Below are 16,101 nucleotides of genomic sequence, written 5' to 3'. Positions count from 1 at the left end.
GTATGAGCAGTACACCCCTCCAACATCTTCACTAATGTTTGCTGTTGTTATTATTTTTTGGTGGTGCTGGGAATTGAACCCAGGGCTTGTGTATATGAGGCAAGCACTGAGCTATATCCCCAGCCCCGATGTTTGTTGTTATTATTTGTATTTTTTGCGGGGGTGGGGGTACTGGGGGATCAATCTCAGGTGTTATTGACTACTAACCTACATCCCCAGCCCTTTTTATTTTTTGAGACAAGTTCTAACTAAGTTGCTGAGGATGGTTTTGAACTTACAATCCTCCTGCCTTAGTCTTCTGAGTTGTGGGGAGTACAGGCGTGTGCCACTGCCTGCACCGTTTGTGTTTCTTCATTTTTTGTTTTTTGCCTTTTTTTTTTTTTTTTGGTACTAGGTATCAAACCCAAGGGTACTTAACCACTGAGCCATATCCTCCAGCCCTTTTTAAAAGTATTTTATTTAGAGACAGAGTCTCACCGAGTTGCTTAGGGCCTCACTAAATTGCTGAGGCTGGCCTTGAACTCTCCATCCTCCTGCCTCAGTGTCCTAAACCACTGGGATCACAGGCATGCATCATAGTGCCTGGCTGTATTTCCTCTTTTGAAAAGTATCTACTTAGTTCTTTTGCCCATTTATTGATTGGGTTCTTCTTATTTTTTTTTTTTAAACAGCGTACGAGGCAAGTGCTCTACCACTGAGCTAAAACCCCAGTCCTGGGTTCTTATTATCATTATTATTTTGGTATTAACTTTTTTTAATTCTTCGAATGTTCTGGATATTAACGCACTGAGGAGCAGGTGACAAGGATTTTCTCCCATTCCGTAGGCTTCAAATTATCTTGAATAATCTAAATTTGTAAGCGTGAAAGCTGGATTTGGTGTCTGCCCCCCATAATCTCACCTGTTCAGGAGGTTGAAGCAGGAAGAGGTCAAGTTCAAAGCCAACCTCAAAAACCTAGCAAGACCCTCACTAAAGTAGTGAGACCCTGTCTCAAAATTAAAAAAAAAAAAAAAAACTGGCAATATAGCTTAGTGGTAAAGACCCCATGAGCTGAATTACAAGTACAAAATAATAATAATAATTATGTAGCCAGAATGTTCTGGATGAGCCTATAGAAGTACTTCTGACTGACTGGTTGGATGCACATACCTTCTAATCAGCAGATTTTGTTTGATTACACCGTTTATGAGCATATATTTGGACTCACCTTCATATTAACCTTAAGTTTCTCTGCCCCTCACCTGTGTGCTCCTCTTCAAAGAAATGAGGGAAAGAAAGCACTTGGTATGGGATGTTTCAGGAGCTACAGATGTTTTTCTGGCTCAGGGCAGATTGTAATAAACTCTATGGCAATAACCAGCTCTGGGAAGGGCAGGAAATGAGACATGTCCCCACCCCAGCAGCTTTGTTCAGAAAACTGGGTGACTTCATGACATGATCATGTGTGCTGAGGAATGTATGTACTGAACCAGAAGAAGCTCACCAAGGCTTTTTTTTTTTTTTTTTTTAATTTATTAGACAAAGCTAGAACATTTCAGTAATTTTGTCTTATGACCAATTCCTGTTTAAAGGTTGATTAGAGATTTCAGAATACCCCAACTATTAAGACCTAATGGTTCTTTGTTCTATCCAGTGATTTCCTTCATAACAAGATGTGAGTTTATTTATTTATTTTTTTTACTCGTCCCTGTCAGTCAAATCCCTTGTTTCACTGGGTGTGGCAGAGCATACCTATAATCCCAGCAGCTAGGGAGGCTGAGGCAGGAGGATTGCAAGTTCAAAGCCAGCCTTAGCAACTGAACGAGAGCCCATGTAAGTTAGTGAGGCCCTGTCTCAAAATAAAACATATGATGAGCTGGGGAGGTAGCTCAGTTGTTAAGCCCTCTGGGTTCAATCCCTGGTACCAAAAAAAAAAAGGCAAGGGCAGAGGTCAGCAAAAGATCATAAGGATTGAACTACTTGAGTGGAAAACCTTGAAAGCTGGTCTGGAATGTTGTGCATGGTTCCCAAATACCTGCTTCTTCTGGGTCAGAAGAGCTACAGAGTTGTTTTATATTTCTCACTTCCTGTCTCTGGAAATTTCAATCTGATACTCAGACAGGATTCAGGAATCTATATTAAAACAAAAACCTCTCCAAATAAATCTGATTGCAGCCATGCAGCCATAAGAAGATTAGGAGTCACCAGGCTGGATGGTGTTGAAGTGTCTATGGAACTCCTTGGAGGATTGTGTAAAGCCATGTTAAGGTTGTAGTTAATTGATGTGGAAAATTTTAATAATTTAACCGGAATAGTGTATGATGGGGAATAGTTGAGTGAGCAATAACAAGGATGCTATAACTGAGATCAAGTGAGGAAACAAGGGGTTTTTCAGGGGAGGGAGTGCTGGGGATTGAACACAGGGATACTTTCCAATGAGCTACATCTCCAGCCCGTTTTTTTTTTTTTTTAAATACCTGCTCTGTTGCTAAGGCTGGCTTTGAATTTTACATCAATCCTTTTACATCAACCTCCCACCTGTAATCCCAGGTGGGTTCCACTGAGCCCAGGTTGTCCTTACCTTTTTGAAAAACTATTTTTTTTTTTTTTTTACTTGTAGATGGAACAATACCTTTATTTTATTTGTTTATTTTTATGTGGTGCTGGGGATCAAACCCAGAGCCTCAACATGCTCGGCAAGCGTTCTACCAATGAGCCGCAACCCTGGCTTTACCCTTACCTTCTAATATCTAGATTCCTTCTCCCGGCTCCTATCAACTATGCTTATACTATTATTATTATTATTTTTTTAATGGTGGTAATGGGGATTGAACTTAGGGTGCTTTTCCTCTGAGCTACATTCCCAGCCCTTTTGATTTTTTGAGACAGGGTCTTGTGAAATTGCCCAGGCTGGCCTCAAACTTGTATCCTTCTGCCTCAGCCTCATGAATATCTGAGATTACATGTGTGCACCATGGTAACTGGCTTCTAATTTCCTACTCTAATTCATACTATTTCTAATTATTTGACAGAAATTCATGGTGAGGAGGAAAACAAAAATAATTTGTGCACTGAGATTGAATACTCTCAGATATTTTGAGGAATAGCCAATAATCTCTTGAATCAGAGAACAAGGACTTCCAATTACTTTCTTTTATGTTTATGCCACCTAAATTTCTGTTCTAGCTAAATCGATGAGATGTGGTAAGAACAATTTGAAAATAAATTTTAATTTGAAACTAAGTACAGGGTACAGTAGTGCACACCTGTAATCCCAGTGACTCCAGAGGCTAAGGCAGGAAAGTGGCAAATTTAAGACCAGTCTGGGCAATTAAGACCCTGCCTCAAAAAAAAGTCTGGGCTTGGTGGCACACACCTGTAATCTCAGTGACTCAGGAGGCTCAGGCAGGAAAATTCAGTTTGTTCCAGGCCAACCTCAGCAACTTAGCAAGACCCTGTCTCAAAATAAAAAATAAAAAGGGCTAACGATGTTGTTCAATGTAGAGTTTCCCTGTGTAAAATCCCCAGTACTAGGGGGAAAAAAAATGCTAGTGATATACCTTAGTGGTAGAGAGAGTACCCTTTGGGTTTATTCCCCAATACAAAAAAAAAAAAAAAAAAAGAAAGAAAGAAAAGAAATGAAGATAGAAAGGAAGGAGAGAGGGAGAGAAGGAGGTCAAAGTTAACAAGGACAACTAAAAAGTAAGATTTCAGCTGGGCATGGTGGTACATGTCTGTCATCTCAGCTACTCAGGAAACTGAGGCAGGAGGATTGCAAGTTTGAGGTCAACCTTGGCAATTTGGTGAAACTATCTCAAATAAAAAGTGTTTGGGGGTGCTGTGGCTGTGGCTCAGGGGTAGCGCACTTGCCTGGCATGTGTGAGGCACTGGGTTTGATTCTTAGCACCACGTATGAATAAAATAAAGGTCTATCAACAACTATAAAAAATATTTTTAAAAAAAGTGCTGGGGTTGTGGCTCAGCGGTAGAGTGCTCGGGTCAGTGCTCGCTAAGCATGTGCTGGGTTTGATCCTTAGCACCACATAAAAATAAATAAATGTATTGTGTTCAACTACAACTAAAAAATATATATTTTAAAAATAGATTTATTTATTTACTTATTTACTTATTTATTTTTATGTGGTGCCGAGGATTGAACCCAGTGCCTCATACATGCAAGGCAAGTGCTTTACCACTGAGCCACAAACACAGCCCAAAAATAAATATTAAAAAAAAAAAAAAAAGCATTTGGGATGCAGTTATTTTGCTTGCCTAGCATCCACAAAGCCCTGGGTTTAATTCCCAGAATCACCAAAATAAATAAATAAATAAATAAATAATAATAATAATAATAATAATGATTTCAAAATCTATGTCTTACCTTTCTCAAGATTGGGTTTAGAAAACTTGTAACACCAACAATTATTTATAAAGTGTTTATCAAATTTATAAAAAAAATTCAGATTAATCTCTCCAATTTCCTTCTTTCTTCCATTAGCTCCTAAGGAGTTGGGGTCCTTTTATCTGCCATGGACCTTACTAATTCCTTCCTCTTCTGAAGTCTCATAATATTCTCAGTTTGGAGCATATAAGTTCCTATACTATAACCTACTACACCTTAAGATTGGTTTTAGGGCTGGGGTGTAGTCTGTCGCAGTCAATCAGAGTCAGTTACCTAGCATGCTTAAGGTCCTCAGTTCACCTGAGCCCCAGTACTACAGAAAGGGTAGGGTAGGAGGAAGGGAAGAAGATTGATGGTATATGGAATATTTGAACCCAAGGCCTCATGCATGCTAGGCAAGTGCTCTACCACTGAGCTAGCCCTGTGTATGCAAATTTTATCTAAACTCCAGAGTGAAGATAGTATTTTATATTCCTTTGAATCCTACTATGCTTCATGCTTACAGAAGAGGCACTTGGGCTGAACTTCATTACCTATGCTAACAGAGATTACATTAAAAAATGGAAGGCCCTTTCTCCATTACCCTTGTTTCAGTGGTAGCCAACATTGACTCATTCATGAGTTCATGGACATTTGGGCTATCATTCAAAAATATTCCATCACTCAAAAAATGTTAAATAATGAGTAAACAAATATATTTCTTCAATGTCCAAACTAGGTCATGTTAGTTACCAACACTAGTACCTATTTAAAGTAGTGGAGATAAAAGCAAAGACTTTCATATAAGCTCAGTGCAGTAGTGCATGCCTGTAACCCCAGCAACTAGGGAGGCTGAAGCAGGAGGATCACCAAATTCAAGACCAGCCTCAGCAATTTAGCAAAGCCTTAAGCAATATAGTGACACCTGTCTCAAAATAAATAAAAAAGAACCTGGTGAGGTGGTACACACCTGTAATCCCAGTGACTCAGGAGGCTGAGGCAGGAGGATCACCAAGTTAAAGGCCAGCCTCAGCAATTTAGCAAGCCCCTAAGCAACTTAGAAAGACACTGTTTCAATACAAAAGATTAAAAAAAAAAGAGCTGGGGATGTGGCTTATCAAGTGCCCCTGGGTTCAATCCCTGTTATCTAAATAAATAAGTAAAGGATGGGGGTTATATCTTAGCGACAAAGCACACAGTGGTTTAATCTCCAGTACAAAAAAAAAGTTATTCTCATTCTCGCGCATCTTAGTTTATACATATTTGAAACAACTGCATAATCTTCAATTAGGAGGCAAATGTACTATTGTTTTCCATTTGTGTTTTCCTATCTCCTCACAAAGGAGTAATCTCTGAATCAATACTCACTAGCAGTTGACCGTATATTATAGGCACTCAAATATTTTTGAATAATGGAATCAACCCAAATGCCCATGAACACATGAATGAATCAAGAATGAAATAATGACATTTGCCGGTAAGTGGATGAAAATGGAGAACTTCATGCTAAGTGAAATAAGCCAAACTCAGAAAATCAAGGGTAAAATGTTTTCTGTCCTATGTGGAAGCTACAGCAGAATGAGGGAAAGTTGGTGTGTGGGGGGGATTTCAGATAGCATAAACTGAATGGGAAGATCAGTGTAGTAGAAAGTGGAGAACAAGAGGGAGGAGGGGGAAAGGGCAGAAATACGTAATGTATTTAACAAAATCAATATAATCATTTTTAATTTTATTTATTTATCTGGTACCAGGGATCGAACCCAGGGTGCTTAACCACTGAACTACATCCCCAGTTCTTTTTATATTTTATTTAGAGATAGGGTCTTGCTAAGTTGCTGAGGATGGCTTTGAACTCGTGATCCTCCTGCCTCCGCCTCCTGATTGCAGGCATGTACTACTGCACCTGGCTATATATATTTTTTTGAGTCAGCGTCTATCTGAATTGCTCAGAGCTTTCTCAAATTGCTGAGGCTGTTCTACAACTTGCAATCCTCCTACCTCAGCCTTCCAAGTTTCTGGGATTACAGACATGCTATATTTTTTCCTTAAAATGAGCTTTCTATAATGATTCCAAATATTTCTACCCACTCATATAAGTAAAAGAAAAGCCCAACAAATTCTTTGAGTTTTGTATTGTCATACAAATTGTCTTCATATACAAGTGCATAAATGAAAAACTTCCCCCAAAACATCACAGTAGATGAAATTTTGCTAATATATCACAAAGTTAAAACATGTCCCTTTCTGAATTCTAACCAGCTAATTTTAGACATGAGTTTCTGAATCTTTTAATTTACTGATCTGATATGGACATAAACTGTTCCAGTGCCTTTAAATGTGTCCCTGAATTTTTCTCTCTTCAAAGTTCCAGGCAGTAATTAATCTTAATGCCCTTGAATTGGATAAAGCTGATTATTTAGAGCTCATAAATTATCTACACTATATGACCACTAAGAAAAGAGATATGACTTACACATATTAGACCCCTCAAACTATCTAGCACCATGAATGAACAGAATTCTCAGTACTAATTAAGCGACTAGTTTATCCAGGAATCAAATATGTGTCAGTAATAAGTCTTAAAAACACTAATCTTATTTTTTGCATATGCAATACAAATTTCCTTCAGTCTTACAGATTTCCTGGCAACACTCTACATTGCAATTATATAACTGTCATTTTCTTGCTTAATGCTAATAATTCCCTAGTTCATTAGTAATGAGAAACTAAGGCATTAAACTTAAAAGGCTCTAAGTTAGTTTAAATGTGGTAAAATACTGTAATAGAATTGCACTGTATTTCTACTTCCATGCTTCTCCAAAGTGCAATGGTTCCCGTGAGATTTTTGTTTTGTGCAGACTCAAATTTTGGGTCTTTCATTTTTAGATGGCTGAGTATCATAAAGCATGATTTATTTGGTAGCAAAAACGTTTTCAGGAGTTTCAAAAAAAACCACTACTCAGAGCTAAAAAAATGTCAGAACTTTTCTTTAAATCTAGACCATAAACAGTTAGTTTATAAAGAAAAACATAACAACCCTGTCGTCCTGCTTCTAACAACAACAGAAAACAGTAGGTTGAGCTTTCAAAGAGGTGCTACACAAAATCATCCTCTGAGAGTGACACAAATAGTGCTTCAATGACGTTGAATACTCAACATGTGACTCATTCCTCTTAGCTCTTTTGCATTTACTCTCCACAGGTCTATTTGGATAGCAAAATGATTCTGATCCTCAAAAGAGAAGTTACCAGCAATATTTAAAGCAATTTCTTTCTAGGACTGTAGTTTCTCAACTACATATATGGAGAAAAGTGGTTAGGCCAAACTGTCAAGGCTCAGACAACCCTGAGGTGAACTTAGTAAGTCCTCTTAAGGAAATCTTAGGATTACAAACCCAATGTACAAATATTAAAGCTTTATGACTGACCCATTAAACAGAAAAACCACAGACTTTCTTTGAGTAAAGTCTAGTGACTGTTGATGTCAAGGAGGCCACATGATTTTACTCCAACTTTTGAAAATAAAGTCAGTTTAACAAAGGGCTTAAAAATCATTTTGCCAGGTCTTGCTCTTCCAAAGAGTACAAGAAAGATAAGGGAAAGTACTAGGAAACAATGTCTTAGTGTGTGTAACTGTGGAGAAAAAATAAATTTGTACAAGGCAATGGCTGTCCCAACTAAGGACAAACAAAAGTTTAGCAATCCAGTGTTTACCTTTGAAGGTAAAGAAAGGCAAAACCCTGAAAAGAACTTAAGAACCTCCAAGGAGAAATTTCCATTACTTTTCATATGCTTCTGTCTATTCTTACCCCTCCCAGTGTCTGGACCAAAGGTGCACTTCTCAGAAAAGCCAGGCTTGTACTGGGAACAATGTTCTGACCCTACCTTTTTCTAGCCAACTTCCTGCAAGCATCTGATCTGATTTACCCAAATCTCATCACTCCATAATCTGAATAGATGTCAGCTCCATAGCTATTTGCTGAACTTTAGCACTGATCTCTTTAGCACTGATTTCCCTGTATGATTTTTATTCTGTGACACGGAAGCTCAGTATGAATAGATGAGACTGAGGTCCTTCTCTGGGACAGTCCCAAGAAACCGAAGTTAAAGGATGATTGGGGAGTGTACAGCACATTCCTCTTGCGAAATCATCAAACACACATGGTATACATATTCTCCCAGGATATAAAAAATTTACATTAATTAATTAACATCAGCAAAATAACCCAAAACAATGGTAGATCAAATTCTAATGTGACAATGTAAAAGCAGACAGTGCGTCACTGGGTTAATAAATCAGAATCAACTAAGAAACAATACTTTAAATACCACATTATTGAAAACTCCTAGTAGGCACGTCCCCCTCATCAGTTACTTTTAAAATAATGGTCATAACAGGAGAAAGAGCAAGCACCATGCTTACTACTGCAGGTTACTGGACTGCTTCGATCAAGCACTGCAGTTCACAGATAAAAACACTTCACATCTTCCCTTCAAGTTACTGAATCTTTCTTCTTCCGGAATGGGGATTTTAGCCTCTTCCATACACTGCTTTTGGGTTTGGATTTTTTCTCCATAGCCAGCACTGCCTCCTTCTCTTTCTTCCGTATCTCCCGTACAAGTGCATGGAAGACATCATCAATGTAATAGCGGTATGCGGCCGAAGTCTCAAAAAAAGGACAGCTGAACTCCCGGGCCAGAGCCAATCCTTCTTCCTTGGTGACCTTTAAAAGTGCAAACACGAGCAAATTTAGAGGGCTAACAGAAAAACCATTACAACCGTATAAAAGTAAATAGGCGGGGCTGAAATTGTGGCTCAGTGGCAGAGCACTTGCTTGGCATGTGTCAGGCCTTGGGTTCGATCCTTAGCACTTAGCACTACATATAAATATGTAAATAAAATAAAAAAGATCCATTTACACCTTAAAAAAAAAAAAAGTAAATAGGCAACCTTAACAGGAGGAGAACATCTCAACTCTGAAGGTATGCAGACAGAATCCAGGCACTTTTATAATTTGGGGGGACTAGATTACATGGCTTTTTCTGCCTTAAAATTATATGGTTCTATTTCTAATCTTTTTTCAAGATAACTTTTAAGAACAGATTACTAAATTGATATGGACATCAATATGCAAGACTAATTTTCTCCACACTTTCCATTTTAAGAAAGAAAAGCAGAAACAAAAGAGATATATACTTAAACTATAATACTGAAAATTTTGAGGAACCCCAAATCAATATATCCAATTCTGGATAGGCCATAATTTCTCCTACTTTTGGGCAGTAAGACTGTTTCTGATTTTCTGCTACCATAAATAGCCTGGCAATGAACACTTTGCATATAAACTCTTGAACAGATTTTTCTAAGGCTTAACAGAGAAGCATTACAAATTGACCCAGGTGTAGTAGTGCATGCCTGTAATCCCAGCCACTATGGAGGCTGAGGCAAGATTGCAAGTTTGAGGTCAGCCTCAGCAATGTATCTCAAAATAAATAAAAAGGGCTGAGGATAGAGCTCAGTGGTAGAGCCACACCTGGGTTTAATCTCCAGTTACCAATAAAAACAAATAAATAAATGGAAAGAACAGAAATATTACAAATTTAACAACTGTCAAAATACTTTCAAAAGATTTGTATCATTCATTGCTTTCACTTGTAGTCATGAATGTTTTACTATATTTTCAACCTCTACCATAACCAGCAATTTTAAATATTATCATTAACTTGAAAGTTATCACTTTTTTTTTTTAATGGTATAGGGAATTCAATCCAGGGGCACTTAACCACTGATCCACATCCCCAGCCCTTTTTAAGTTTTTATTTTGAGAAGGGGTCTCACCAGGTAGGCCTCACTAAGTAGCTGAGGCTGGCCTTGAACTTGTGATCCTCCCGCCTCAGTTCCTGAGTTGCTGGATCACAGATGTGTGCCACCACACCTATACTGTTTAAACAGATTTATTTCTGAAGTTTTAGTCAATGATCATTCCACGACCTTTTATTTGATGGATATTCTATTCTATTCTGATCATAACCCTGTGGCTTCCTGTAAACTGAGTCCCCAATCCAGATTTTATCCATAATATTTTTTTTAATTTTTTTTTTTTGAGAGAGAGGGAGAGATTTTTTTTTTTAATATTTATTTTTCAGTTTTCGGTGAACACAACATTTTTATTTTTATGTGGTGCTAAGGATCGAACTCAGAGCACCCCCCCGCATGCTAGGCGAGCGCGTTACTGCTTGAGCCACATCCCCAGCCCTTTTATCCATAATATTAGCAAACAGATACAGCAAAATTTTCAAGGTTAGGGAGAAGCTAATTTTGATTTTTTTATTTTAAGGCAAAGAAATCTGTAAACCAAGAAACATAAATGACTTATTCTACAAGATGTTAGACAACATTTTCTTCTCTTTCCTCACCTGTCTTAGTTGTTTTAGGTCAGACTTGTTTCCCACAAGAACCACAGGTGTATCATCAGTACGTCGAACTCGATAGATGAGCTGTTTGAACTCCCGAACTTCATGGAAACTTCGGCGATCAGTGATAGAATAACAAATGATAAACCCTTCTCCTGCCCTCATATACTGATCCCGCATGGCTGTAAACTCTGCCTAAAGAAACACATAGATCAATAATGTATTGATGTAACCTAGATCTATATACACTAGCTATTTATTTCAGTTTAAAGAAGAGGTAAGTCGATTACCTGCTATCCTGAGTCAGAGTGCATGAAAAATTAAGAGAGATAAACTAGTGATCTCTGCATAAGCCTTCCCCTCCCAATTACTAGAGTAAAACAGCCTTTACTCATAGCTTTCTGGGATTTAATACCTGTCCAGCTGTATCCAAAATGTCCAGATTGGCAGGCTCATCATCAATACGGATTCGGATTTTATAAGCGTCTTCTACAGGAAGGAAGAAAGGTGTACTATAAATCCATACACACAGAATGAAGTGTCTATTTTAAAATTCATGAAGATACTGAAGTTGATTCCACCCCCCCCTCCCTTTTTTTGTACTAGGGACTACACCCAGAGGAGCAGGGCATATCCCCAGTCCTTTTCATTTTGAGACAGGGTCTTGCTAACTTGCTGAAGCTGGCCTTGAATTTGTGATCCTTCTGCCTTAGCCTCCCAGGTCACCACACAACCTCTAAACTTTTTTTTTTTTTTTTTTAAGCTTACCACTGAGCTATATTCCTAGGCCTTTTTATTTTAAGACAGGGTCTTGCTAAGTTGCTAAGGCTGACCTTGAATTTGAGATTCTCCTGCTTCAGCCTTCGGAGTCACTGTGATTACAGACATGTGCCACTGTACCCAGCTCTTTGTATTAATAGTATAGATAAAAGAAAAACCATAACTTACTTTACTACACTTTCTAAATAATCCATATTGTCACAATTCTTCCCTTATGTAAGACATTTTATTTTATGCTTATTACTATTATTATTATTATTTTAAGGAGATGGGGTCTTATTTGATCCCAGGAGACTGGCTTTAGTCTCCTGGGATCAAATAATCCTCATGTCTCAGCCTCCTGAGTAGCTCTACTCATGCAGGCTAGTGTACCTGGTTTCTTTAAGGTATGTTATTTTAGTAACCTTGGAAATCATAGAAAAGAAGAATAAAAAACCCACTCAAGGATTGGGGTTGGGATTGTGAGGCACTAGCATCAATTCTCAACACTGCATATAAATAAATAAATAAACTATCAACAACTTAAAAAAAAAAACCCTCTCAATATTTTCATACCTCAAAACAACTGCTATTTATATCCCAATATATTTCCTTTTAATATTTTTTTCTTGAATCCCTATTTCTGACCTTTTAATATTTTTTCTTGAATCCCTATTTCAGAGATGAAGAGCCTATTAAATCAGTGTTTCTCAAACCACAAGTCATGGTCCTTTAGTATTAGTAAGTTGTGACATAAACCTAATGGGGGAAGCCAACATTAAAATAGATAAGCAAAGACTTTATGGGTGTGGTAGCACGTGCCTACAATCCCAGCAACGATGGAGGCTTAGAGTACAAGCTTGAGACCTTGTCTCAAAAAATAAAAAGGAGGGGCTGGGGTTGTGGCTCAGAGGTAGAGTGCTGGCCTGACATATGTGAGGCACTGGGTTCGATCCTCAGCACCACATAAGGTAAAATAAAGACACTGTGTCAGCCCATAATTATAAAGTAAATATTAAAATAATAATAATAATAATAATAATAATAATAGAGGGCTGGGGATATAGCTCAGTTGGTAGAGTGCCTGCCTCACATGCACAAGACCCTGGGTTCAATCCTCAGCACAACAAAAAAGAAAAATAAAATAACAAGGAGTGGTGATGGATGGGGCTGGTGTTGTGGCTCATGGTAGGGTGCTTCCCTAGCACGTGTGAGGCACTAGGTTCAATTCTCAGCACCATATAAAAGATAAATAAAGGTATTGTGTCCACCTACAACTGGGGGGGGGGGACTTGGGATGTGGCTCAATGGTTAAGTACCCATGGGTTCAATCCGCAGTACCGCCAAAACCAAAAATAGAGACGCAAAAGCTTAAATAAGAGACAAAATCCTAGAGAACATTATATTTAGAAAGGTAAGCAAAATTTCATGATATTTTAATTTGCTACAAACATACCTGCATATGTATAATAAGTATCCATCAGCAAAATATATTCATACTTATATTTTTGTATCAGTTACAATGTAAAGTTTTTCGTCTTATAGTTTGTAGCCAAAGTTTAAAACAAAATGTAAACTGGGTGAGAACGGACACCATATCTTTTTGTTTGCCACTGTACCCCAGGGCCTACCCCAGTTCCTGGCTCATAACAGCAACCCAAGAAACCTAAGTAGCTGCTGTTGAATCAGACAGCGTCATTAGATAATGGGAAAAAATATTCACTAATATCAAAAAGTACTTCATGTGGCTAGGGACATAGTTCTATGGCAGACCATTTAATTTTAGCAACTGTAAGGCTCTGAGTGTGATCCCCAACACCAAAATAGATAGATAGATAGATAGATAGATCTGGTATAGTACCTGAAAAACAAAAACTGTTTCTATTTTTCCCAAATCCACAGAAGTACCTATTGTATAAAATGACCACATCCAAAACTGGGCTACCACTGAACACTCTTTTTGGCTTTATGGAAAACAGCAGCAGGGGCCTGACCTGATGGAAAGTCTTTCTAGAGACCCAGTATCATGGCAAAGTGCCACATACTGAAAATAACAGTGGTAAGGCCGCCTTTCTGTGTCCTCCCTCACCTTTACTTATTTATACTAAGATATAATCCCTTAGAATTAAACCTGCTTCCTTAAGGTTTAGGGATGACACTAGTGTTCTTAGTCTTAGGAGAAAAGAACAATTAAAACTAAAAAGGCAAAACAAACAAAATGACTTTTTTTACTCTATCAGCATTCTGACAATAAGAGAGTTAAAAACTACAAATGACAGGGAAAACGATACCACTGTATAATGAACTTCAGGTATAAGGAAGTAAATGAAAGGCTTCAAGTGGAATAAGTCCAGGCCGTACATGCCTGGGTTGTAAGAGTTCAGGAGGCTGGCTCTACTTGTTTTTCTGCTTCCTTTTGTGGAAGTTCAAACCAGCTGACTCATACTTACAGTCAGTTTCAAGTCAGACCCTTAGAGAAGTGATAGTAAGTAAGTGGCCTTTAAGCTTTGCCTTTAGTCTAACCATACAGCACACCAACCAAAAAAAAAATATATGACAAAGAAAGTTGTCCCATTAATACTCAGCTTAATTCAGAGACTAAAGAAGGCTTACGTTTAAAAATCTAGAAAAAAAGAACTATTCAATTGTTTACCAACCACTATTATATCCTTGTTTCTAAATAAATCTGAATTAGATGATGAAAAAGGCTCAAAATATAAGTAGAAATTTAACAATATTTCATGGGTTTTTTCCCTCAGGTTAATATGCTGTTTCTGGTATTGGACCAAATAAACATGTTTGAAAGGTTTGTTTCTGCAAAGAAAAACTGAGCATTTATTATTAATTGTTTTTTAAAATTGACATTTACCAAACATTTAACAAGATACCCCACCCCCGTTTTTTGTACTGGGGATTGAACTCAGGGGCAGTTGACCATGATTCACAAACCCAGACCTTTTTATTTTTATTTTGAGAGTTGCTGAGGTTGGTCTTGAATTTGCAATCCTCCCATGTCAGCCTCCCAAGTGGTTGGGCCTACAAGTTGGCACCACCAATTCCGGCTCTAAGATACTTTTACAAGGTGTATTTGGAAACCTAAGAGAGAATCTGACTTACCAATGGTGGGGTCATGATCTTCTGGGAATCTGTGGCTGATGAACTGCATGGTCATGGCTTCAAAACAAGAAATGAAAGTTAAAATCCTCACCAAGGTGACCCACAGAAAGGATTGAAAGTATCAACATTGCACAACAAATAGCCAGTAACCCCACTGGCTTGGGTAGAGGTCATTTATTTGAAGTTCCTGTTCATCCTTACATATAAAATGGAAAATGTCACCTACCACTCTTCCCCACACCACCAGCACCCAGCATCACTAATTTGTACTCCCGTGAGAGCCCTGCAGGGTTGCTACAGCAGCTACCAACAGGGCGAGTTCCAGAATCCATTGTCCTTTTGGGAAATCCTGGGCAGCCTCACGGAAAAGCCACCTAGAAGGAAAGCAAAAGATATCTAATGCAGGGTGGACACGCCGTGCCGACGGTCCCGAAGCGCCCTACTTTCCCAGACATATTATGGCCTATTGCTCCTAACACCTCAGAAACCTTTCTGGGGCCCCAAGAAGCCCCACATCCTCACTCTCTCTCCGAGATGCTACCGTCGTATGACACATCACAGGTTCCCCCACTTACTTCTCCCACAAAGAAAAAGAGACAAAGAAATTTACAATCTTTTCAGAACGGGGCACCAAGACAAGAAAGGGAGCCAAATGGGAAGCCTGGGGTCTGGGGACCAAACGCAGGCTGCTGCTGGGCTGCAGGGGCTCGCTCCACCGAGGCGCGAGGTTCCGCCCCCTCCCCATTCCCGGCCCCACCGTTCCCCAGGCCCTGGCGCCCCCGTCACCTCTGGCCGCTGGGCCCTGCGGTCCGGCTGGGCACCCACCAGGTGCTCCTTCGCTGGCGGGAGGATCGGGCACTGACCTGTGACCCCCTCCCGCAGCCGGGTAAGATGGCGCCACCGGCACTGCGTCCCCACGGGAGGGGCAGGGCCGCCCCGTGACGCCTGCGGGTGCCCCGCCCTCGCGGGGCGGGACATCGCCCCTTCCAGGTCCCCAAACCTAGTTCCGCAATGGGCCACAAAGGCCCACTGGTCACGTACTAGTTTCAAGGTCTGCAAGTACAGACGTGGTCATTAAGGCAACAGCATAAAGTGAACTGACTAGTCAGGAGGAGGCAGCGCGTGATACGCAGGGGACCTTTCAAAGGAGCATCTGAACAGTGGCGTTTGCTGGTGGTTATCGTGGGACAGACAGAATTTAAACCAGTTTAAGGCCAAAACAGAGCAAATGAGGAAAGGGATCACCTCACACCTCAAATTCTCCCAAAACAAGGACTGAGATGGAATTTAGGGATGACGACTCTCCTCCATTGCAGAAATAGCTTTCATTTCACAAGCACAACTTAGATCCTTTTAATTAGGAGCCAAAGGGCAGATGTTCACAACCATCTAGTAATCCTAATCACAGGTCTTTATGTATTTTAAATATATCTATAAAACGTTAAAAAACCT

General features: G+C 39.2%; 1 protein-coding gene across 3 annotated transcripts; it reads right to left on the bottom strand.

Annotated features, from left to right (window-relative positions):
* Positions 1-6,477: 6,477 nt before the first annotated feature.
* On the bottom strand, positions 6,478-15,566 carry Rit1 (Ras like without CAAX 1). 3 transcript variants are annotated; one of them, XM_027920890.2, is made up of 6 exons: positions 15,513-15,566; positions 14,876-15,023; positions 14,650-14,706; positions 11,189-11,262; positions 10,777-10,968; positions 6,478-9,083 (listed from the first exon to the last, which is right to left on the bottom strand). In XM_027920890.2, the coding sequence occupies exons 2-6, from the start codon at positions 14,979-14,981 to the stop codon at positions 8,853-8,855; spliced, it is 660 nt and encodes a 219-aa protein (XP_027776691.1). In that variant the 5' UTR covers positions 14,982-15,023; positions 15,513-15,566; the 3' UTR covers positions 6,478-8,852. The 3 variants fall into 3 exon arrangements, with proteins under 3 accessions (XP_027776691.1, XP_027776690.1, XP_027776692.1); XM_027920889.2 differs by having other exon boundaries at positions 15,436-15,559; XM_027920891.2 differs by having other exon boundaries at positions 15,475-15,538.
* Positions 15,567-16,101: the final 535 nt, after the last annotated feature.

This window comes from Marmota flaviventris, chromosome 10 (assembly GCF_047511675.1).
Source record: "Marmota flaviventris isolate mMarFla1 chromosome 10, mMarFla1.hap1, whole genome shotgun sequence".
Lineage (NCBI taxonomy): Eukaryota > Metazoa > Chordata > Mammalia > Rodentia > Sciuridae > Marmota > Marmota flaviventris.
Note: the sequence above shows the minus strand (reverse complement) of the source record. Positions and strands in the feature narration are given on the sequence as shown.